The sequence below is a fragment of the Olea europaea genome, chromosome 15 (genome assembly GCF_002742605.1).
Source record: "Olea europaea var. sylvestris chromosome 15, O_europaea_v1, whole genome shotgun sequence".
In the NCBI taxonomy this organism is placed as follows: Eukaryota; Viridiplantae; Streptophyta; class Magnoliopsida; order Lamiales; family Oleaceae; genus Olea; species Olea europaea.
Genome location: NC_036251.1, coordinates 29,603,282 through 29,625,554, shown reverse-complemented (window position 1 = coordinate 29,625,554; position 22,273 = coordinate 29,603,282). Strand labels below are relative to the sequence as shown.

The window sequence follows — 22,273 nt, the reverse complement described above, 5'->3', positions numbered from 1 at the left end:
TGGGTACATCATAATGACAGGAAAACATGTACCAATGGTATAATGAGATTATTCATAATATATAAAATCAATTGATGAGATTATTCACATATAAAATCAATTGAAGAGATTATTCATAATATATAATATCAATTGACACATTAAATTTATGGACAATTTTAAAATATCTCAATGGCTGATGTTGGATCAATTGGGAATTCCAAGAGAGAAATTATAAGCAGCAGAGGCGAAGATAACCGCAGCAAGAAGAAGCAGGGAAGAAGAAAAAGAGAAGAAGTAGGGGGGCGGGGCGGGGGGGGGGGAGAGAAACCAGAGATAAAGGGGAAAAACCCGAGAAGAAGACCAGTGGGAGAAGAAGCCGGGGAAGAGAATAAAGTTGATCAACAAGCAATTTTTTATCATTCATTTATCATCTATCTTTGGAAGTTCAATACAAGCATATAAATAACAAAAATAGCCCTAATGGTTATGGGACTTGGGCCGCCCATAATACAAACCCAACTAATAAAGCAAAAGTTAAATAGTCCAAAACAAAATAAGATGGCCAAACAGGGTGATGCTCTCATCAATTATCCCGGGGTGGAAGAAGAACTCGACCCTGTCAAGTGGATAAATCACAAAAGAGCTACCATCAATCTCCAAGTTAAGTCTCTGAACTCATACCACAGTAGACAATCTTTCAAAAAAACCAAATATCAAAACTCAACAACTGATAACAATGAAAATGAAAACTTATCCTTAAGAATATGATCCAAACAAGGAGGACGATCTCTCCTTTTAATCAAGTACCGATATTGGATTCCAAATAACAAACACTCATACGACTCATCTCTAAAATCTTCACGTGGTGGTACATAACGAGGAGCACAAGAAGCTAGTATCTGAGACTAGCCTGACGTGACTTAAAAGTGTCAAATGATATCCCATTCATGATTTTCATTTTAGCACGACTACGGTGACAAAATGCTACTAAATCGCCTAAGAGTAGATGGGATAATGTACTACTTCATATATTAAATGATTATATAATAAGCTATCTTCGATGACTGCACTACTAATACAACATCAGCAACAATAAAAATAGAAGCATCTGTAAGCAACAAAACTGTTATCAGAGAAGCATGAACAATAGTGGACAAAATAGAGCAAAATAAGAAATGCCAATCACGGTGCATAGCAGAACAATCAAGTTCAATGTTAAAAGCCAATAACAAGGCATTAGAAGTATATGCAATAAGTGCCAAATTGAATACTCTACAGTCAATGAAGGTGCCAACAGATTGACAGTGATGTAAAGGCTTCAAGTTCTGCGCACAGAATATACAACCCACTTCCAACAGAGCAAAGGATGAGCGGTAAGCTAAGTGGGTTCACAAAAATAACTAATATCTACAAGATCTATCCATGCTCAAATCCACCATTGCCACAATCTGCATCAGGGTCTAATCTACAAGGAAAGTCAAACCATTTTGAATTTTCAGGATAGAAGCTGTCCACCTGTATACTAGCAAGACCTACATCTGGATCCACGGCCTCCTCATGCCTTGAGGGCTTGATCAGCTTCGAATCACACAGCATATCCTTCTCATCGAACTGGCCACATTTTAACCACTTCTCTTCTTTACAAGTCTCACTTAGCAAATTCTTCTCGTTCCTACTCTCAGTCCTCATCCGACCCCAAGATGCAACCTCCCCAAGAGTTCGCCCAAAGCTGTCCTCATCATCTTCAATAACATCAGCATCTTTGCCATCACCATAGATCTGTGGACGATGATCATCACACCAATCTGGCAAATCATGCTCTACCACCAAGACATCATCCAGGTGCTGCTTCTCTGAAGGCAACCCTACCGATTTTGAGCCATCTTCTGTTATATTTCTAAGTTTATGGGTAATGTCAAAGAGCTCATTTGTCAAAGAACCTAACAGTGAGGGCTGGATCGTCATGATTCTCCCTTCAAGCAACCCTAACTCATTCCTTAATTCCTGAACCTTCTGCAAAGCCAAATGCTGTATGTCCCCAGTATTCTTTCCCAGGAACCTGATATCTTCATTTTCCCCTTCCTCAGACATTCCAAACAGTGTATCATGGTCCATCATAAATCCCCCTTTATGTCCAACCATTCGATGCATTATCCTCGCATTCCCATCCAGTGGCCCTGGCTCATGCCCTGAATGCACCGCATACAGCTTAAACACAGCTGTCCCCTCATCCTCATAGACAAATGTCTTATCCTTCTCGTTATAATTTGATATTGGAACTATCGCCCGAATCCGAAACCCACATCCGCACCTCTTTGATGCATAGGGCTCCCGTTTCAAAATCCGGGATTTCTTAGATGCAGGCTCGCCTGCCCTATGACAAGCGTAATCCTTGACCTCAGCCATAAAAGGCTTGTACCTAATATACTTCTGTCTTATGCACAATACCACCTTATGCTTAGCAGCCAATTGTTGCAACTTAACGGGCACTTCCTTGGCGGGCACATCAAAAGACTCTGTATATTCAAATCTGCGCCTCTTTGAGCGAGGCGCACACCCAGAAGATTCATCCAAGCATACTGGGCAGGACGCTACATATGTCCTAATATAACTCTCTGGAATACCATAAAATTTAGCACCCACAGTCCACACCTGCTTGATTCTCTCCACGGTTTCTTTAAGTCCCAAGTGTTTTAAATCCGCATCACCATGAAATGACATGACTATATCCTGCCACTGATCTCTATGGGAAACAAATTGATTACAATTATTCTTGAAGCAGAGGAAATTATTATTACCAGCCGCAGCAGAAGCCGAGGCGGTGTCCGCAACTTGGACTGTTAGCTTGTCCTGGATCCGCTTCCAGGCGGTCAAGTAGGCAGTATCCTCGTTACGGTCCTTCCACACGGACCGCCAACTGGCAAGCACAGCCGTCGGAGTCACAGCCCGGATTTCTTCCGGTGTAGCAAGCCGGCTTTCAATCAAGCACTGGATCATCAAAGCATGGGATTCCTTATTGAAAGTATAAAATTGCGATGATACGTGAGCCTCGGGACTAATATGCACGGAGCGGCGATCAATTGCCCTATTATCATTATTCCCATTACCCTCAATTTGGGAACTCGCCAAATTAGGGTTTCGATCGTTTGGAAGGGAAATAGGGATTTCACCGTCGGATGACGTGTGGCTGACATCATCGTCGTCCTCTTCCCGGAAGAGGTCAAGGGAGAAGGCATCGTCGTCAATGGACGGCTGAGACTCAGGTTGACGATGCTCAATATACCGTTCATGGTGGGATGGTGGTGGGCCAAGATGGTTAAACAGATCATCTTCAATTTTGCTTGGATTCATGAGACTCTTCTTCTCAGTTGATTGTCTATGGAAACTCTTCAGTCAGTGATTCTGACATAAACAAACAAAGTTTCGGGTTTTCTCTCTCTAAATTCTCTGTGTGCGAGGAAACCAATAATCAATTAAAGAATTAATAAATAGGTTTAGAATGGATCTTTTGACTCGTGTCAATCAAGAAGAGCGGAGCAGTATGAAATTTTTGAATAATTTGAAAACGTTTTATTCATTTTTAAATTGTTTTACCACATGTATAGTTTTTTTTTTTTTTTTTTTTTTTTTTTTTTTTTATATAATATCATTTTTTTTTTTTTTTTTTTTTTTCTTTTTTTTTTTTTTTTTTTTTTTCTTTTTTTTTTTTTTTTTTTTTTTCTTTTTTTTTTTTTTTTTTTTTTTCTTTTTTTTTTTTTTTTTTTTTTTCTTTTTTTTTTTTTTTTTTTTTTTTTTTTTTTATTTCTATCAAACATTATGCAGAACGAGATGTACAAATAACAAAATTCTTTGTAAAATTGAAGTGTTCGAATAGTATGCATCAGGGTCTTACTTATGTGCACATTTTTGCATGACCTCCTTTTTTTTCTTTTTCCTTTTTTTTGCAGAGAATAGGGCCATTCAGAAAAAATGCAGACCCAATATATTTGTACCAAGCTTAATAAAATGCAACGCCTCGTTCTTTTAACACTCGTCCTTTCCATTTGCCTACATGTGTATATATGTTTTTTTGATCCATAAAGTAGACAATCTCGAAGAAATCAAAAGAACACAAATAGAAATGCCTAGTAGAATTGATTGTCGTAATGGAGGACCAAGAATGATCACTAGACCAAAAGGACAAAACACAAGGGGAAAAAAGAGTAAAATGTTCAAATCACTTCGATCGTCAAGCCCAAAGTGAAGTGAGAGGCCTAGACCTATAGAAGTCCAGTCTAATGACTAGGGTGCCATTTGATGTCACGTTGAGGAAATTACATCCACACACGGGATTTTTAAGTTTTCAATTCAAAAATAAGATTGAAAGAATTTTTATTTAAAAAATATCTTCTAATTATTAATAATAATATTATAAAATTATATTTATCTACAAACACCGTCAAATGCCACCCTACCCAATCTATTTTTCATCCTATTTTTACACCCAACCCTAATTCAGTTTTCTCCATCTTCTCTCTTTATCCCTCTATCTACTAGCTCACTATCTCTATTCTGGTGCCGATCTACCCTTCTTGCAGTGAGACCATGCTACTACCCAACGCACCACAATCGCTACACCAATCTGCTTCTCTTGCACTGATATTGTGCAAACGTTGCACGTGGTGCCTCACTACAAGTAGTAGTAGGCATCGTTGCCACAGCATGCAGCTTACAGGGACGTCGTGATCGTTGACTACAGTCTACTGTGGATTCGATAAGGCGGTGGTAGTAATGCAGTGGTGGCGGAGACGATTGTTGACCTATGGTTGACTTCATCCTTAATATTTTGATTATCACAAATAAATTGTGTTTATCTCTAACAAATTGAATTCAAGTATTGATACTGATTATTGCAGTAGACATGCACATGGACAGATAATTCTGACGATTGACGAACATAAAGATTGAAATCAAGCATTGACGTCAAGAATCACTTAGAAGAAAAGATCGATAACTAACCATGAAGACATTAGATATAGACAATATAAATTTATAAGAAAACGTAAAACACCTTAATTCTTAGCATCGACTATAGCTCAAAAGAATTTTCATGTACTAAAATAAAATCACGTCACAAAATAATATTTGCATAAGTATTTCGATTTTCATAATCAAATATTTACAAATATAATTATCCTTACAAAATAAGTAAAGAAAATCATTCAAAAACATACATGGATCAAAATCATTAAGAAAGAAAACTGTCCGAACGCATTTCTGCCCAACCGAACATCCAAATGGTCAACCGGACATCCGGATGACCCAATGGTAAATTTATTTTACCGTTCTAACTCTGACTCAAATGGCTAGTTTTTACCTCGTCCGATTGAGTCCGGACATCCAGATGGCTTGTCGGGACGGACAGAATTTTTGCCCGTTTTAGTGCTATAAATACCTCTTGACTTCCTCATTTATAACAACAATTCTTGAGCATTTTAAGAGAGTTATTTATTGATATTTTCTATCTTATTTTCAATCTTTATAAGATCAAATTATTTACTTCTTGAAAAACTTTTTGAGTAATCAAATTTTGCAAAATCATGTATCTCATTAAAGTTTTTCATACAACACTTGAGCTATATTCCTTGTAATTTATTGAAGTGTTGTATCTATTTCTCTCTTAATTCTTAATTAAGTTCATATCATTAATTAAGAGAAAAATCTTTGATTGTAACTTCAATTTTTTTTGAATTTTGAATTGTGGGTCGGTTGAGGTCCCGAAAAGCTCAATGATATAAAAAGATCAGTACTCCTTATTTGTAAGTCACCGGAAGTATTGTAAGAAGGTTGAATTGCACCATAAGTCAATTAATATAGTGAAAAAGACATTGCTTGTGATGGAAAGCTAGGTAACGAGGGACGTAGATTATTGCATTAGATCGAACCTCCATATTATATCGTTTGACTTATATTCCCTTTTACTTATCTTTGCTTTTATTTATTACTTATGGTTTCATCCCAATCTTTGCTATTTTTCATATTTATAAATATTTGATTAATTGCTGCATTTAAGTGAATACTTAGAATTATTTTTTGAAAAAGTTGTTATAACCAATTCACCCCCTCTTGATTAGCTAGTCTTGGGCTTTCAATGATGGTTGTGGTGTGATGTGTTGACCTATGGTTGATTTCATCCTCAACGTTTTAATCATAACAAATAAGATTAATATTGTTTCCAACAATTTATTTTGAGTGATGATAGTTCAATGTTAAAATATATCAAGCATTATATATTGGACTTGAAATGAAGATCAAATTGGAAGTTGCTTACATATTCAAGTCAAATCATTCGAGAGGGGAGCTTAAAAGATAAATATCAAGAAAAGTCAATATCGAAGTCAAGTATTGAAGACCAATGACACGAAAGATAAAGATCAAAAATTTAAAACATTAAAGAAACTTCAAAACAAGATCAAAGACTAGACATTCTAAATCATATGTAAAGGTATAATATTTTTATTCTTAGTAATTAATGATAATGGCTAAAAAATCATTTTATGCACGAGAAGTTATTTTTCACTACCAATTGCATAAAATATTTTAATCAAAAGTAAGATTGATTTTTTCAAAATCATACTTGAACTTGGATTGCAATTCTTTAAAAAGAAAAAAAAAGTCAATGGTCAACCGAAAGTTCGATTCGCCAACGGTCAATTTCTTTTACCGTTGCACAACGGGTAGTTTGATCGTCCGGTTGGACAGAAACTTTTCGTTTTAAATTCTATAAATATCACTTTACTTCCATTCATTACAAGAACTATGAAGAGAGTTTCCTAGTGAGATATATTTGTGAAAATCTTCTTTTCGCTTAATTTTTATTTTCATTTCATTTATTTCTTTATTGCAAAAACTTTGATTGTTAAATCAAATTTCTTGAATTATTTCCTTCATCGAAGTTTTTAATATCTCTTTGTGTTTAACTTATTTACATCAATCTTCAAAGAGAGAGATGTTCTTAAAGAAGTTTTTTGTACTTATATTGTATTAATTTTTCAACTTCTTCACATTGAAAACTTCGATTAATTGAATCAAATTTGTAAAATTATCATATTCATCGAAGTTTCTTATTTCTCTCATAGTGCTTAATTTATTACACTCATTCATTAAAGAGAGGTACTTCTTGAGAAGATCTTTTTGGACTTACATGGTATTTATTTCACCTTAATCTTCTCATTGAAAAAATTTGATTGATTGAATCAAACCTGTAAAAGCATTATATTCATTAAAGTTTCTCATTTCTCTCTTAAATCTTGATCTATTATAATCATTCATTAAAAGAGAGATATTTCTTGAGAAAATTATTTGAATTTATATTGCATTTAATTCTTCTTCATCTTCTCATTGAAATACTTTGATTGGTTGAATCTAATATTTAATTGTCATTTTCATCAAAAATTTTCATCTAACACTTGAGCTATCATTTGTTACTATTCGTTGAAGTGTTAGCATCCCTTAATAGTTAATTTTTTGTATTATTTATCAAGAGGGAATTTGATTGTAAAATCACTTTGATAAAGTATGGGTCGTGTTGAGGTCCCAGAAAGCTCAACATCGTGTAAGGATTGATGCTCCTTATTGTAAGTCATCGTGTGAGTCATATTGAGGTCCGATTGAGATCCCGGAAATCTCAATAGTGTGGGTCGTATTGAGATCCCGGAAATCTCAACTTTGTAAAAGATTGGCACTCTTTGTTTGTAAGTCACTGAAAGCGTTGTAAAGGGTTAAATTATACCATAAGTCAATCAACATGGTGAAAAGGCCTTGCTCGTGCCAAAAAGCTTGGTAACGAAGGACATGTATCATTGCTTTGAATCGAACATCCACAATTATATCGTTTGCATTCTCTCTCTCTTTTACTGATTGCTTTTATACTTGCGTTTCTTATTTGAATTTATCAATTTAGTCTTTACTTGCTTTCTTATTTATGCCTACTTGTTTAATTAATATATTTGCTATTATATTGATTTATATCTAGAATTAATTTTCGAAAATTTTTTAAAAACCAACTACCCCCTATTGGTTAGTCATTTATAGGCTTTCAATTAGTATCAGAGTAAGGTGCTCACTTTGAATTTAGATTCTACAATCTTGAGCGATGGCTAACCATGTTTTTCAAAATCTGGTGGATTATTCTACAAATCGTCCTCCTTTTTTGATGGTACAAATTATAACTACTGGAGAGCTAAAATAATAATATTTATTCGATCAATAGATTATAATATTTGGGAAGATATTGAATTTGGTCCTTATGTGTCTACAAAAATTATTAACATTAATGGTAAGCCGAATCAAATCATTCCAAAACTTAGAGAGGAATACAATGATGAAGATTAAAAAAAAAAAAAAAAATTAACGTTGAATGCTAGAGCAAAAAATATACTTTATTGTGCTTTAGATAGAAATGAATTTAATTGTAGTAGCACATGTGATTCCGCTTATGATATTTGGCATGCTTTAGAAGTTTCTCATGTTGGAACTAGTGAAGTGAAAGAAACTAACATAAATCTTTTAGTTAAAGATTTCGAAAATTTCTTTATGAAAAAGAATGAATTGATTGTTGACATGATTACTCGTTTCAGCGAATATTGTTAATGGCCTCAAAGGCTTTGATCGAAAATTCACTAACGATGAACTTGTGAGTAAAATGCTTAGGTCGCTATTAGAAGAATGAGGCCCATTGAGAATGTTGATAGAGAACACCAAAGATATCAAAACTTATCTATTGGAAGAGCTCTATGGAACATTGATGACATATGAGCCAAATCGCAGTGAGACGACGGAGAAAACAATGAAAAGAAAAGAAGAAGAAAGGTGCCAAAATGCTTTAGAATCAATAGTTGATGAAGGCACTTCAAGTGAAAAGTTGAATAATGAAGAACTTGATGATCTGGTTCTTCTTATTAAGAAAAAGAAAAGTTTTCGCAACAATCATCAATTCAAAAAGAAAGAAGAAAATGGTGAAGAGAAGAATAGATTCATAAAAAAGAAAGCATTTCAATCAATATGGGATGCGAGTAATGATGATGACCATGAAGAAGATGAAAGTCAAGAGGAAATTGCAAACATGTGCTTCATGGCCTTTGAAAATGAGGTAAACACGAATGACGATTCTTTATATGATGAATTATCTATTTCATATGATGAACTTATTGAAGAATTTGAAAAACTTGCTCTCAAACACTCCACTCTCGAAAAGAAAAATTCTTTATTGGAAAAAAAAGTAAATAAAATTTTAGAAACTCAAAATAATTTTGAAAAAGAAAAACTCAATTATGATTCTTTAATTAAGGATAATTCCTCTTTAAAAGAAAATATTTTAGATTTGGCTCTAATTATTCACAAATTTACTCAAGGTACGAAAATTTTTGATTTAATGCTTGATGAACAAAAATGCATTTTTCATAAAAAAAGGAGTTAGATATAAACCATTTTTAAAACAAAAGTGCTTTGAAAACTTCTTTGTTAAAGCTTCTATTTTTCCTATTTAAAATGTGACGTGTAATTTTTGCAACAAAAATGGACATGTATTTTCTAATTGTTTAATCAAAAAGAGGTTTCACTTTGAGAGCAAATACAAGTGGATTCCAAAGTCTACAAACACTAACAATTAAGGACCCAAAGTTGTATGGGTACCAAAGAACAAAAACTAAATTATTTGTAAGTACCAAAGAAAATAAAGAGCAAACCGTCTTGAATTAGTAGATGTTTCAGCAATGATCGGGAAACAACCTCTATTCTAAAAAATAAAGAATAGAGTTCAAAATGAAAGAATTGGAGTCAATAAACACTCTAAAGAAGTTATCAATCAAATTGGACGATAGTGTATATTCGTATATACATCAAAATATCGAGGTACGGTCGAACTCTTCTTACTTAACTTACAGTTGACCCGATATTATGTTTGGTATGTGCTTATTTGCCATGTTTCAATTTAATTGTAAAGAATAGCACCTTTGTAATGAGAAAAAAAAAAGATTTTTAGATGTCTTAGTGGCACTAAGATATTAGATCTTTGGCATTCAAAGGCACCGACCTTGATTTACTAGCTATATGAAAAATTAGATGGCCAATAGTTTTACTAAGCCTTTGGCTCTTAATTGACTTTCACATATTTGAAGAGGTTTGGAAAACTTTAGATGAAATTGAAATATGTGACTAATGTGTTTATGTTCATTTGTTGATAAAACTATTGATTTATGCCTCTATGATAATAAATTTCAAAATTTTATTAAAAATAGGGAACGAACATCCGAATCCATCTTCCAGATTGACAGAAAGTTGGATCCCTATGCAGACGTCCGGATATGTCAAGAGGATGTCCGGTCGTGCATAAATTCGATTTTATGTATTTCAAATTGAATGTGACCTATTACGTTTTAATATCAATTGTTCAATCTTATTTTCAAACTTCAAAAAGAAGGATGGTAGTCTTGATGCTTTTGAAAATAATGTAAAAAAAATAAATCATTGAAATTATTGGTTATCATCCATCTTCTTTTTATTGAAAATTGTTTTCTTAATTAAAAACATTAAATATAATCTATTTTTTTTAGTCAATTTTGTGCTAAATGCTATCATATCAAACTTGATCCTTCCTTATGAAGGATGCTACATCAAAATGAGTTATGTTTATAGAAAGCAAAAATAAGGATGTTTATGATTTTGAAAGTGAAGAAAAATGTTTATCGCATTTTAAAAGATAATTGATTGTGGCATAGGAGATTAGAGTCATGTTTGCATGGACCAACTTTCAAATATTTCCAAAAACTATTTTTGTTATGGCATGTCAATTTGGAAAACAAGTGAAAAGTTTCTTCAAACTTAAGCAATACTTTTTTACTACAAAACATGTTCAACTTCTTCACATGAATCATTTTGGACAATCTATAATCATAAGTTCAAATAGTAAGTATTATGCTTTCGTTGTTGTTGATGACTTTTTTAGATTCACTTGAATCCTATTTTTGAACCTAAAGTATAAAACTTTGAATCATTTAAATATATTTAGAAGGTTCAAAATGAAAAGGGATACACTACTATATGTTTGGAGTGATTATGATGAAGAATTTGATAATATTGATTTTGGTGATTTTTGCAAAATTGATGACTATGGACATTACATCTTGGCTCCTAGAACTCCTCGACAAAATGGGGTTGTAGAAAGGAAGAATGCACATCGCAAGAAATGATTAGAATTATGCTAAATGAAAATTGTTTACTTAAAATTGTTTTGATTGCAAATTCCTTTTCTTAAACACTAAATTTGGAAATTATCAATGAATTTGAAGTATGTGGCTAAATTGAATTTATACTAAATATTTTCATATAATTGATTGGAATGTATATAAATCTTATCCAAATGATTATACTTTCGTCATTTCATCACTCATACTTTGATTAATATTTTTACTATAAAGTTATAATCATTCTCTTATTTAAACTTGCATATATTTGGCATCTTGTGAGTAATTGAGTTTTTAATGAATTTGAAGTATGTGGCTAAATTGAATTTATACTAAATATTTTCATATAATTGATTGGAATGTATATAAATCTTATCCAAATGATTATACTTTCGTCATTTCATCACTCATACTTTGATTAATATTTTTACTATAAAGTTATAATCATTCTCTTATTTAAACTTGCATATATTTGGCATCGAAGTTTTTAATATCTCTTTGTGTTTAACTTATTTACATCAATCTTCAAAGTGAGATATATTCTTGAAGAAGTTCTTTGAACTTATATTATATAAACTTTTCAACTTCTTCATATTGGAAAATTTTGATTGATTGAATCAAATTTTTAAAATTATCATATTCATCAAAATTTCTTATTTATCTCTTAGTGCTTAATTTATTTCACTTATTCATTAAAGAGAGATATTTCTTGAGAAGATCTTTTTGAACTTACATAATATTTACTTCATCTTAATCTTCTCATTGAAAAACTTTAATCGATCGAATCAAACTTGTAAAAACATCATATTCATTAAAGTTTCTCATTTCTCTCTTAAATCTTGATCCATTATAATCATTCATTAAAAGAGAGATATTTTTTGAGAAGATTATTTGAATTTACATAGCATTTAATTTTTCTTCGTCTTCTCATTGAAATATTTTGATTGATTAAATCTAATTTTTAATTGTCATTTTCATCAAAATTTTTCATCTAACACTTGGGTTATCATTTGTTACTATTCATTGAAGTATCAGCATCCCTTAGTACTTAATTTTTTGTATTATTTATTAAGAGAGGATTTGAATGTAAAATTACTTTGATAAAGTGTGAGTCATGTTGAGATCCGGAAAGCTCAACGTGTGTAAGGATTGATGTTCATTATTGTAAGTCATCGTGTGAGTCATATTGAGATCCCATAAAACTCAATAGTGTGGGTTGTATTGCAGCAGTTCTGTAAAGCTTAACTTTATAAAAGATCAGTACTCCTTGTTTGTAAGTCATCGAAAACGTTGTAAAGGGTTGGATTGCACCATAAGTCAATCAACATGGTGCAAAGATCTTACTCGTGCTGAAGAGCTTGGTAACGAAGGACGTAAATCATTGCTTTGGATCGAACTTCCACAATTATATAGTTTGCATTCTCTCTCCCTTTTATTTATTGCTTTTATACTTAAGCTTATTATTTGATTTTATCAATTTAGTCTTTGTTTGTTTTCTTATTTGTGCCTATTTGTTTAATTGACATATTTGCTATCATATTGGTTTATGTTTAGAATTAATTTTCGAAAAAGTTTTAAAAATCAATTTACCCCCTCTTCGTTAGTTATGCGTGAACTTTCATGGTAGAGATGGTGGTTGTGATTTTTGGTACAAGAGGTGGTGGTGCAGCTTATGCTGGCTATGACGTTGATGGTAAGACAGTGGTGGTGACAATGGTGATAATGGTGGTGGTGGTGTTGTTGGCATTGACACTGGTGGTGATTTTTAGTTGAAAATGGTGGTTTGTTGGTGGTGGGGTGGTGGTGGTTTTGAAGTTGAAAAATAATAGTTTGTTAGAGGTAATGCTGGTTGTGGCGCAGCGATGCTACAAGCATACAGTGGCGTTGATGTTGTTGGACGACGGTGTTGGCAAAGGTGCGACTGGAGGTAATGGTGAGAAAATGATAGCTAATATTGGTGGAGATCGCTAATTATTTAATTGATTGTGACCAATAAATGATATATGACCTAAAAATTGGTTAATTTATATTCAATAATTGATAATTTTTAGCTTTGTAATAAATTGTGACTTGTAAAATTTGTGATTTATGATTGATAAATAAATTGTGACCTAGAATTATTTTTTTTGTGATCGATGAACAAATTGTAAATTATGAAATTTTTGATCCATAACCGTGAAATAATTTGTAACCTATACATTTTTTATTTGTGATCGGAAATTAATTTATGACCAATTAATTTGATAATTGTGACCAAATTGTATAGAATTGTGACGTTAATATATTTAATTTATAAAATATATTTTAAATTAATTATTAAAAAACTAAAATTTAATTAATATATGATGTTTGAAGTTTTAAACTTTATATCTTAGTTTTGAAATGAGTGATAATATTTTAAATATGAAATTTCCTTGTCACGTTTTGTATTAGGTAAAAGTATTAGATTCATGTGCAAATTTATTTTAAGGAATGTAGTTAAAAATGAATTTGACAGAAAAATGTTAAACTTCCAAAAATAGGATTCAAATGGAGGCGTAGTGTTTTGTATCCTTTGTATTCCCAAGAATAAAATTCACGACCATCAAATTGGATTTATTAAGGGATAATCCAAATCAACTATAAATCAAAATAAATTAACAACATATTACTTTGATTAAAAGATGGACTTTTTAAAGTGAATAATGCTATTTAAAATCAGTTTATGTGCCACTATGCAAATAAGTTCAACTAAATGTTAAATTATGTGATTCATTTAATTAAACTTATAATTTAATGCCACTAGTGCCATCTAGAATCAGTTTATGTGTCATTACGCAATAAGTTCAATTAAATATTAAATTATTTTATTCATTTAATTAAACTTATAATTTAATGCCATTGGTGCTATCACTGAATTGGTGTTAATGCTAAATATTATTACTCTTTTAAGATAGAACCTTGACCTCTAATATCTATAATATCAAAACTCGTCTATTTGATGTGGATCTAAATTAGATTTTTAATAAATTTTGATAAAAGTTTTTAAAATGTATAGCTAAAAAGTTGTGCAACCAATAAAAAAATGTGTTTAATATTGATTGTTTGACTTTGATTTAGATTAAAATATGCTATAAAACAATACCAAACAGGGGATAAATTCAGCCAAACAATTTAATCCAACGAAAACTCAAAAGAACGCGTGTTCCAAGAATGTGAGCCAATATCTTGCAATGCATATTATGGATCAAATAAATAACCAGCATATAAGAATTTGATCAAGAAAAAACTACATTTGGGTTAATAACTACTGTGATGCAGCTGCCTATGACTTGAAAATTGAAGGACAACAAGACGATACCACAAACAAACATTCCTTATTGTTGAACAATCTTATACCAAACATCTTGAAAAAGAAAAAACAAAATATGAATGCTAATGAGAGTTAAATAAGCAGCAGCATACTGTTAATCAAGAGAAGCATCAAATGGTCAAAATGGTTAATTCAAAATAAAGCAGGTCCGAAATTTAGACTAATTATTAGGATTCTAATTGACACATTCAAAGATTGGTTAAACGGGTCTCAGTGTGAAGTGGAAGGCCTGAATTTAACAACATCTAAGCATCTAGAAATATATAGTGACTGGAGATCACCATCTTCTAATTCTTCATCAACTGCATTACAAAAGCTCGCAACTTCTGTTGAGGTTTCCTCACACTGGGAGGTCTCGAAATGAGTCATTATGTTAGAACTGTTGGGTTGTGTGCCCATATAATATAATTTTGCTGATGTAAAAATAAAAATAATTTTTTTATTGAATAAAAATATGTTTACTTTATTTATTGCATTTATTTATTATTGAGCATGCGAAATTAAAGTGCATGTGATCACTTGTGATAATATGAGTTGAGTACTTGCGTTGAAAAGTACAGTGAGATACAACTTATATTTTGATAATAAATAATTTGTTCACAACCAATGTATAAGAGTTGGTACTTTATATTTGAATGTTGTAGTGTTGACCAATTTATTATTCATGTTTGTGATTTGTCCTTATCACAAAAATAGTTAAAAGTGAGATTAGTACACTTGCAGTGTATTGAACGGACCACGTGTCGAATTTAATTTTATAGCATGACCGTGCGGAGAATTAAATTCCACTCGACCGCTGTGTGTTTCATCTGAATCCTTTGACGGGATTATATTTATCTTTTCTTAATTTTAATTATTTTTTGATTCATCAATGGGTGAGATCAAGTTGATTGGTCAAATATCTCGATGAGTTGGGAACTTGAGAATGAGCGGAGTAGAGAACATGAATTCGTGTCGGGAACCGTCATCCTGAAAAATAGGTAGAGTGACTATTTAAATATATTCTATTGAACGGTTAAAATCCGAACTCAGTGTTTAGCGACGACTAAATTTTGACATCTGTGATTTGTTCATAGGACCATTGAAGAAAATGAGACTTAAGTTGGTGAGAATAATTAGAGGGGCAAAACGGTCATTTATGCTCGTACCTAATTATGGAATCTCTGAGGGGGATAAAATACATATACAGCAGGCCAGAAGAAAGTATTACAGATTTGTTGGCTTCTGTGATCTTATATATTTCGAGAGTTTAGTCTTTTGCCTTTAGTGAAAAAAGTGAAGACTAATAATTAGATTGGGTGGTCTAGGGTCGACTAGACATGATCTAATTATTAGAGCTTGAAAAATATATGTCCAATCATATCCTTGTGGTAGCTCCATAAAGTATTGGAACTTAATTGTGGTAATTATAATAATTTTGAGTTTAATTGTAATTACAATAAAGTTTTGTACTTGATTGTAATTAATATGAAAGTTATAAACTTAATTGTAATTGCAATTGAAGTTCTAGAACTAAACATGCAATTAAATATAAACTAATTAGAATTGATCTTAAATTAGGACTCCTACTTGAGTTTTAATTAGAACTCTTGTTTGAATGTAGAATTATATTTGTACTAGAATTGTATCATCTTTTTCTCTAAAAATAGAGACTAGATGGATAAAAAAATACTACGACATTCAAAATTCCATAAGATTCAAATTTGTAGAGAAAAAAAGAGAGAAAATATATTATTTTCTTATAGTCCAAAATTCAAGAATTAGTTTCTGAATTAATTGAAAGAAGTTACTTACACACTAGTGTAATATTTGCGTTGGAGAATACCATAGAATGCTTGAAGGACCAAAATTCTTGTAATTAAAGTAGACGGAAGTTCGTGGACCAGAATTAATTCAAGGTTGATAATTGAATTTAGGTAAAAGATTCGAATCCTTTAATTTTGTTATCATATACACATGAACGTCTAGATGATCTTGCTTATTAAATTAAAAAAAATTAAATTTTGATTACTTTCGCTTTCGCATTCCAACAACTGGTATCAGAGCAATCTAGATCGTTCTCGTGCTTGTTATTTTTGAATCTTAGTTGCATGTTCTAATCGAGCGATGTCTAGGAAAATTTTATATGTTGATTGAATGAATGGATTATTTTAAACTATGAACGAATTATTTGTGGCCAGTCTTTGATGTAATTTGTTATTTCGAGTTTGTAACTTCAGCAGTCCATTTATGGGTTGAAGCAAACATCAAGATCTTGGAATAAAAGATTCGACGAAGTGATTAAGACATATGATTTTTATTAGAACTTTGACAAACCCTGTGTCTATAAGAAGATACATGAGAAAATTGTAATTTTTCTCATGTTATATGTGGATGATATTCTACTCATTGAAAATTCTACTTGGGAGAAGCTAGCCATGTTTTAGGCATTCAAATCTTAAGAGATCAAAAGAACAAGCAAATAGCTCTATCCCAAGCTTCATACATTGATAAGATACTTGTCAGATTTGCCATGCAAGATTCCAAGAAAGGCAATTTACCTTTCAGACATGGCATCCAACTCTCTAAGAATCAATCCCCTAGGACTCCTGAAGAGGTTGAACGCATGAGTAGGGTACCTTATGCATCGGCATTTGGTAGTCTCATGTACACTATGTTGTGCACTAGACCTGACATTTGTTATGTTGTTGGTATGGTGAATCGATATCAATTTAACCCTGGATCGGAACACTGGGTGGCTGTAAAACATATCCTGAAGTACCTTTGAAGGACAAGGAATTACATGCTAATTTACTCATCACCAGATCTTGGTCTAGTGGGTTATACATATTCAACTTTCCAGGCTGATAAGGACTCTCGCAAGTTTACATCAGGATCACTGTTTACACTTGGTGGTGGGTCCATTATTTTGAGAAGTATCAAACAATCATATATTGCTGATTCCACCATGGAGGTTGAGTATGTGGCAGCTTGTGAAGCCGCTAAGGAAGCAATGTGGCTCAAAAAATTCCTACCGGATATCGAGGTAGTATCTGCATCTGCACAACCCCTGACACTATACTGTGATAATAGTGGGTCAGTGGCAAATACTAAAGAACTAAAGAGTCATCAAAGGAGTAAACATATTGAACAAAAATATCATCTCTTGAGAGAAATAGTTAATAGATGAGATGTGATTGTCAGTAAAATTGCTACTAAGGATAACCTCGCGAATCCATTTACAAAAAGCCTATCGACTAAGGTTTTTAATGGACATGTGCAGGACATGGGGTTACAGGACATGAAACATATACTCTATGGCAAGTGGGAGATTTGTTAGGTTGTGTACTCATATAGTATAGTTTTACTGATGTAAAAATAACAATAATTTTTTATTGAATAAAATTATGTTTACTTTATTTATTGCATTTATTTATTATTGAGCATGCGAAATTAAAATGCATGTTATCACTTGTAATAATATGAGTTCAGTACTTGCGTTGAGAAATACAGTGTGACAACTTATATTTTGATTATAAATAATTTGTTCAAAATCAATGTATAAGGGTTGACACCTTATATTGGAAGGTTGTATTGTTGATCAATTCATTATTCATATTTGTGATTTGTCCTTATCAAAAAAATAGTAAAAGGTGACACTAATACACTTGGAGTGTATTGAACGGATCACATGTTGAATTTAATTCTACAGCATGACCATACGGAGAATTAAATTCCACTTGACAGCTGCGTGTTTCATCTGAATCCTTTGACAGGATTATGTATATTTTTTTGCAATTTTAATTGTTCTTTGATTTATCTATGGGTGAAATCAAGTTGATTGGTCAAATATTTTGATGAGTTGGGAACTTGAGAATGAGCATAGTAGAGAATATGAATTCGTGTCGAGAATCGTCAACCTGAAAAATGGGTAGAGTGACTATATAAGTATTTTCTGTTGAACGGTTAAAATATGAGCTCAGTGTTTAGCGACTGCTAAATTTCGATATCTGTGATTTGTTCACAGGGCCGTTAAAAAAAAAACTTAAGTTAGTGAGAATAATTAAAGGGAAAAACAGTCATTTATGTTCGTACCTAATTATCGAATCTCGAACGGGGATAAAATACATATACTGTAGGTCAAAGGAAAGTATTACAGATTTATTGACTTCTGTGATCTTATATATTCCAAGAATTCAGTCATTTGCCTTTAGTGAAAAAAGTAAAGACTAATAATTAGAATGAGTGGTCTAGAGTTAACTAGACAGGATCTAATTATTGAAGTTTGAAAAATATATCCAATCAGGTACCTATGGTAGCTTGAAAGAAAATTTTAATTTCTAATTAATTTTTCTTCCGCATTCCATTCCAACAAGAACCGCACATGAAACCCAATGCGGACTGAACATTGGAACAGGAAAGACTCGGTGGTTGTGGTGGAGGAGGCGGAGGAGGTGGTGGAATGCGGTGCAAAGTTGATATGCGAGCTTGAACGTATGCCAGCTCCGCCTGCAAATTAACGACCTAAAATCATAGCTAGATGCCAAGATTAGTACCACTGTCTGTTGTAGATCAAAACCTGTCAAACGCTCTAATTTGAAAGGTTAAGTTGTTGGAGAAGAAGGAAACTTTATCAGATTACCATTTTTTTTTTCTTAATTGTAATAGAACATGGGGGGGTGACCGGTGAGTGGGGATGGTGATCCATCCATACCTGTTGCTGAAGAGTAAAGATGTGGCCAACGCAACCATAGACAGGGTCCTTGACCCTTACGAGAGCCTCATAACAAAGAGTAGCCACCGCGTCGAAGCGTTTGTGGGGCGGAATTCTCAGAAGCATTGCTGGCTGAGGCGAAGTGAGTGGTGCCTTGGTCTGAGTCAAAATATGGTGCAAACATGCAACCCTTTATACACTTCTAAGGAACTTGCAGGCACCACAAGGCCCACCACCACTTCCGTTCTGACTACTCATCACTAACTCTTTGTCTCTCTTTAAGATGGATTCCTATACCACCTTTGCTTTGTGGGAGCAGAAAAGGGCGAGTTAAAGATTTGGAGAGAGCAAAAGATAGGGTTTGTTGCTGTTTGGCTTATTTTGTGACATGGAAGAAATTGAAGAAACTTTTGGTGGTCTGTCCGGCGTCCACTGATAAAATACTAAAATTTTACCTGTTGCGAGTTTAAAATACTAAAATTTTTCAATATTATCATTTCATGTTTACTTGTTATTTTATCGAGATAGTAAGCAGTTCAATATTTAGCCAATGTTGATTTAGATAAAAATCAAGTTTTTAATAGATATTATAAAATTTGATAGAATGTATAGTTAAAAATTGAGAATTTTAAAAAATATATTATTAAAATTAATTATTAACTTTGACTTAAATATCAAAGAGTTTTTTTAGTGGAACCAAATAAGGGCTTGAGATGATTGTTCAAGGCCCAAAAATTAGGTAATGCTAATATCATTTACTCCATTTGAATATTTTATATAAATGTCGTTTAAAGGAACTCAAATTATTTGAAATGTATATGTTTCTATTTTAATTAGATTATTTGTTTTCAATTGTTTTGTGCCGACAAACATTAAAGTGAGCATGCAAAACTTTAAATCTGAATTGATAGCCCTTATTTGAATCTCATTCTTTGAAAAAAAATGAAATTTTCAACAGTATTTTAATATCGTTTCAATAACACATTTTTCAATAAAATAATATTACAAACAAATCTAATAATTTTCTTTATTTTTTAACCACACATTTTTCATCAATACACTATTCAAAAATTCATTTTTTCTACAAAAATGGGGCTCAAACAAGGGTTTAGAGGGTGTTTGGTGGAGATTTTGAGAATTCATTTTTTTTTACTGTTAGAGATAAAGTGGATCCTATTTATAAGAGAAGAATTCAAAAATGACGACTGAAATAGTGAAATAAGGGTAAAAAAATTGATTTTAATTTACTTAAAATTATTACCAAACATGCTCTTATATTCTGGGGATCATGATCTTTTGCCAATCATCGTAGCACTCAAGTCATATCTAGTACGATGACTTTGACTAATATAAATATTAAAGAGTAAGAAATAAAACATTAACTCAAAATTATCAATTAATCACAAAATCTGATAATTTATATTTTTTAGATAAATATACATGTAAATATGTTGGTAGGCCGTGGTTGGGGAGCTGAAAGTGGTTTTGGTGCAAAAGTACAATCTTTAAAGCCACGTCAGGCAAAGGGAGACGGGGCAAATGGGGGAGATCAGATTGCGTGAAGCAAACATAGACTGCGGTCACAGTACTACAGCAAGTTGACATGAAGTAACCCATCTAATCATTCTCTCTCGTCTTTTCCATCACACACTCACTCACAGGCAATGCTGCCTCTACACTAGTACACTGCAGCCCTAGAAATCCCCCTCTACTTTTTTCAAGAATTTTCAATCCAAAAATTAATGATTTTTTACTGTGCAATTAGAGTCGATTTTGAAACAAAAATAGTTTTGTTAACCCTTTCAAAACCTATAGGATTTATGTGCTGGAGATATAGGGCTTGTTCGATAATAATTTTGAGAATAGATTTTTTGATTATTAGAAAAAAAGTGAAGGTCATTTGTGAGAGAAGAAATCAAATATGACGACTAAAATGATGAAATAACGGTAAAAAAATTAAATTTTTGAGGGTGAAAATTCACTATCAAACAAGCTCTTATTGTTTCAGCCCTAATTTGAAAGAAAAAATAAATTTTGGAATGGAATAAGTGTTAAAACATATTATAAAATATAGAGGGTCTGCTTTTATTGAGAAGTATTTTATCTAATTTGATCTCACGAGATTTAGCCGTTGATTGAGCTCTATTTTAAAGAAAAAAAATGAATTTTGGAATGATGATTTTTTTAAGATTGTGTAGTCAGAAAATAAGGAATATTTTTTAATTTACATGTAAAATCATTTTATTGCATAATGTGTTTCATATAAAATGAATTTTTTGAAAAGTAAAGCCCAAACATAAACTTAATCTCGAGTGTTATATATTATTTAATCTTTCTTGATCTAGATAAAAGAGAAGTCGTAAAAAATATTTAACCCTTGTTTGAGTCACATTATTTCAATAAGAATGTATTTTTAAATAGTGTACTGATAAAAATGTGTGGTTAAAAAATAAAAAAAAATATTTGAATTTATGTATAATATTATTTAATTGAAAAATATGTAATTAAAATAATATCAAATCACTATCTAAAAATAATTTTTTTTTTTTAAAAATATGAATCAAAGAGAACTTATTTCTCATTTTAAATTGAGTCCTAGCAGAACTAAAGTATATCACTTGATTGATTGAAGAAGAATGCGACGATTTACTTTACCGAGGAGATGCGATATGTCAACCAGTGAGATAGAACAAAAATGTGTTGGACCGCACCAACATTCAGAAATTAATTTATGCAGCAGAAAATAATAATAATAATAATAAAGAGAAAGAATGCTTGATTTCCTATATGTTCTTCAAAATCAAAAAAAATATTTTTTCTAAAGAGAGTATTCACTTTCTCTGTCTCTCTCTCACCTATCTATTAACTAGAAATGGACAAGTATAATATATTTTAAATTGAAAATTAAATTAATCAAATACATTTAATTGACAATTTTCATGTAAACAAGTTCTAAGCAATTGAATTACCTAAAATTTATTTTCTTTCCAAACAAATTCTATACTTGCAATCAAACGAACCATT

The 22,273-nt window shown here is 31.9% G+C and overlaps 1 protein-coding gene and 1 pseudogene across 1 annotated transcript; both read right to left on the bottom strand.

The window, feature by feature from the left end:
• Window positions 1–1,141: 1,141 nt before the first annotated feature.
• Window positions 1,142–3,508, bottom strand: LOC111410822. The gene has a single exon (XM_023041385.1). The coding sequence runs from the start codon at window positions 3,331–3,333 to the stop codon at window positions 1,399–1,401; it is 1,935 nt and encodes a 644-aa protein (XP_022897153.1). The 5' UTR covers window positions 3,334–3,508; the 3' UTR covers window positions 1,142–1,398.
• Window positions 3,509–18,634: 15,126 nt separating this feature from the next.
• LOC111411530 lies at window positions 18,635–19,507 on the bottom strand (annotated as a pseudogene).
• Between the last annotated feature and the right edge of the window lie 2,766 nt (window positions 19,508–22,273).

Excerpts from the sequence above, each read along its gene's own strand:
- LOC111410822 (XM_023041385.1), bottom strand. The coding sequence starts at position 3,333 with ATGAATCCAAGCAAAATTGAAGATGATCTGTTTAACCATCTTGGCCCA.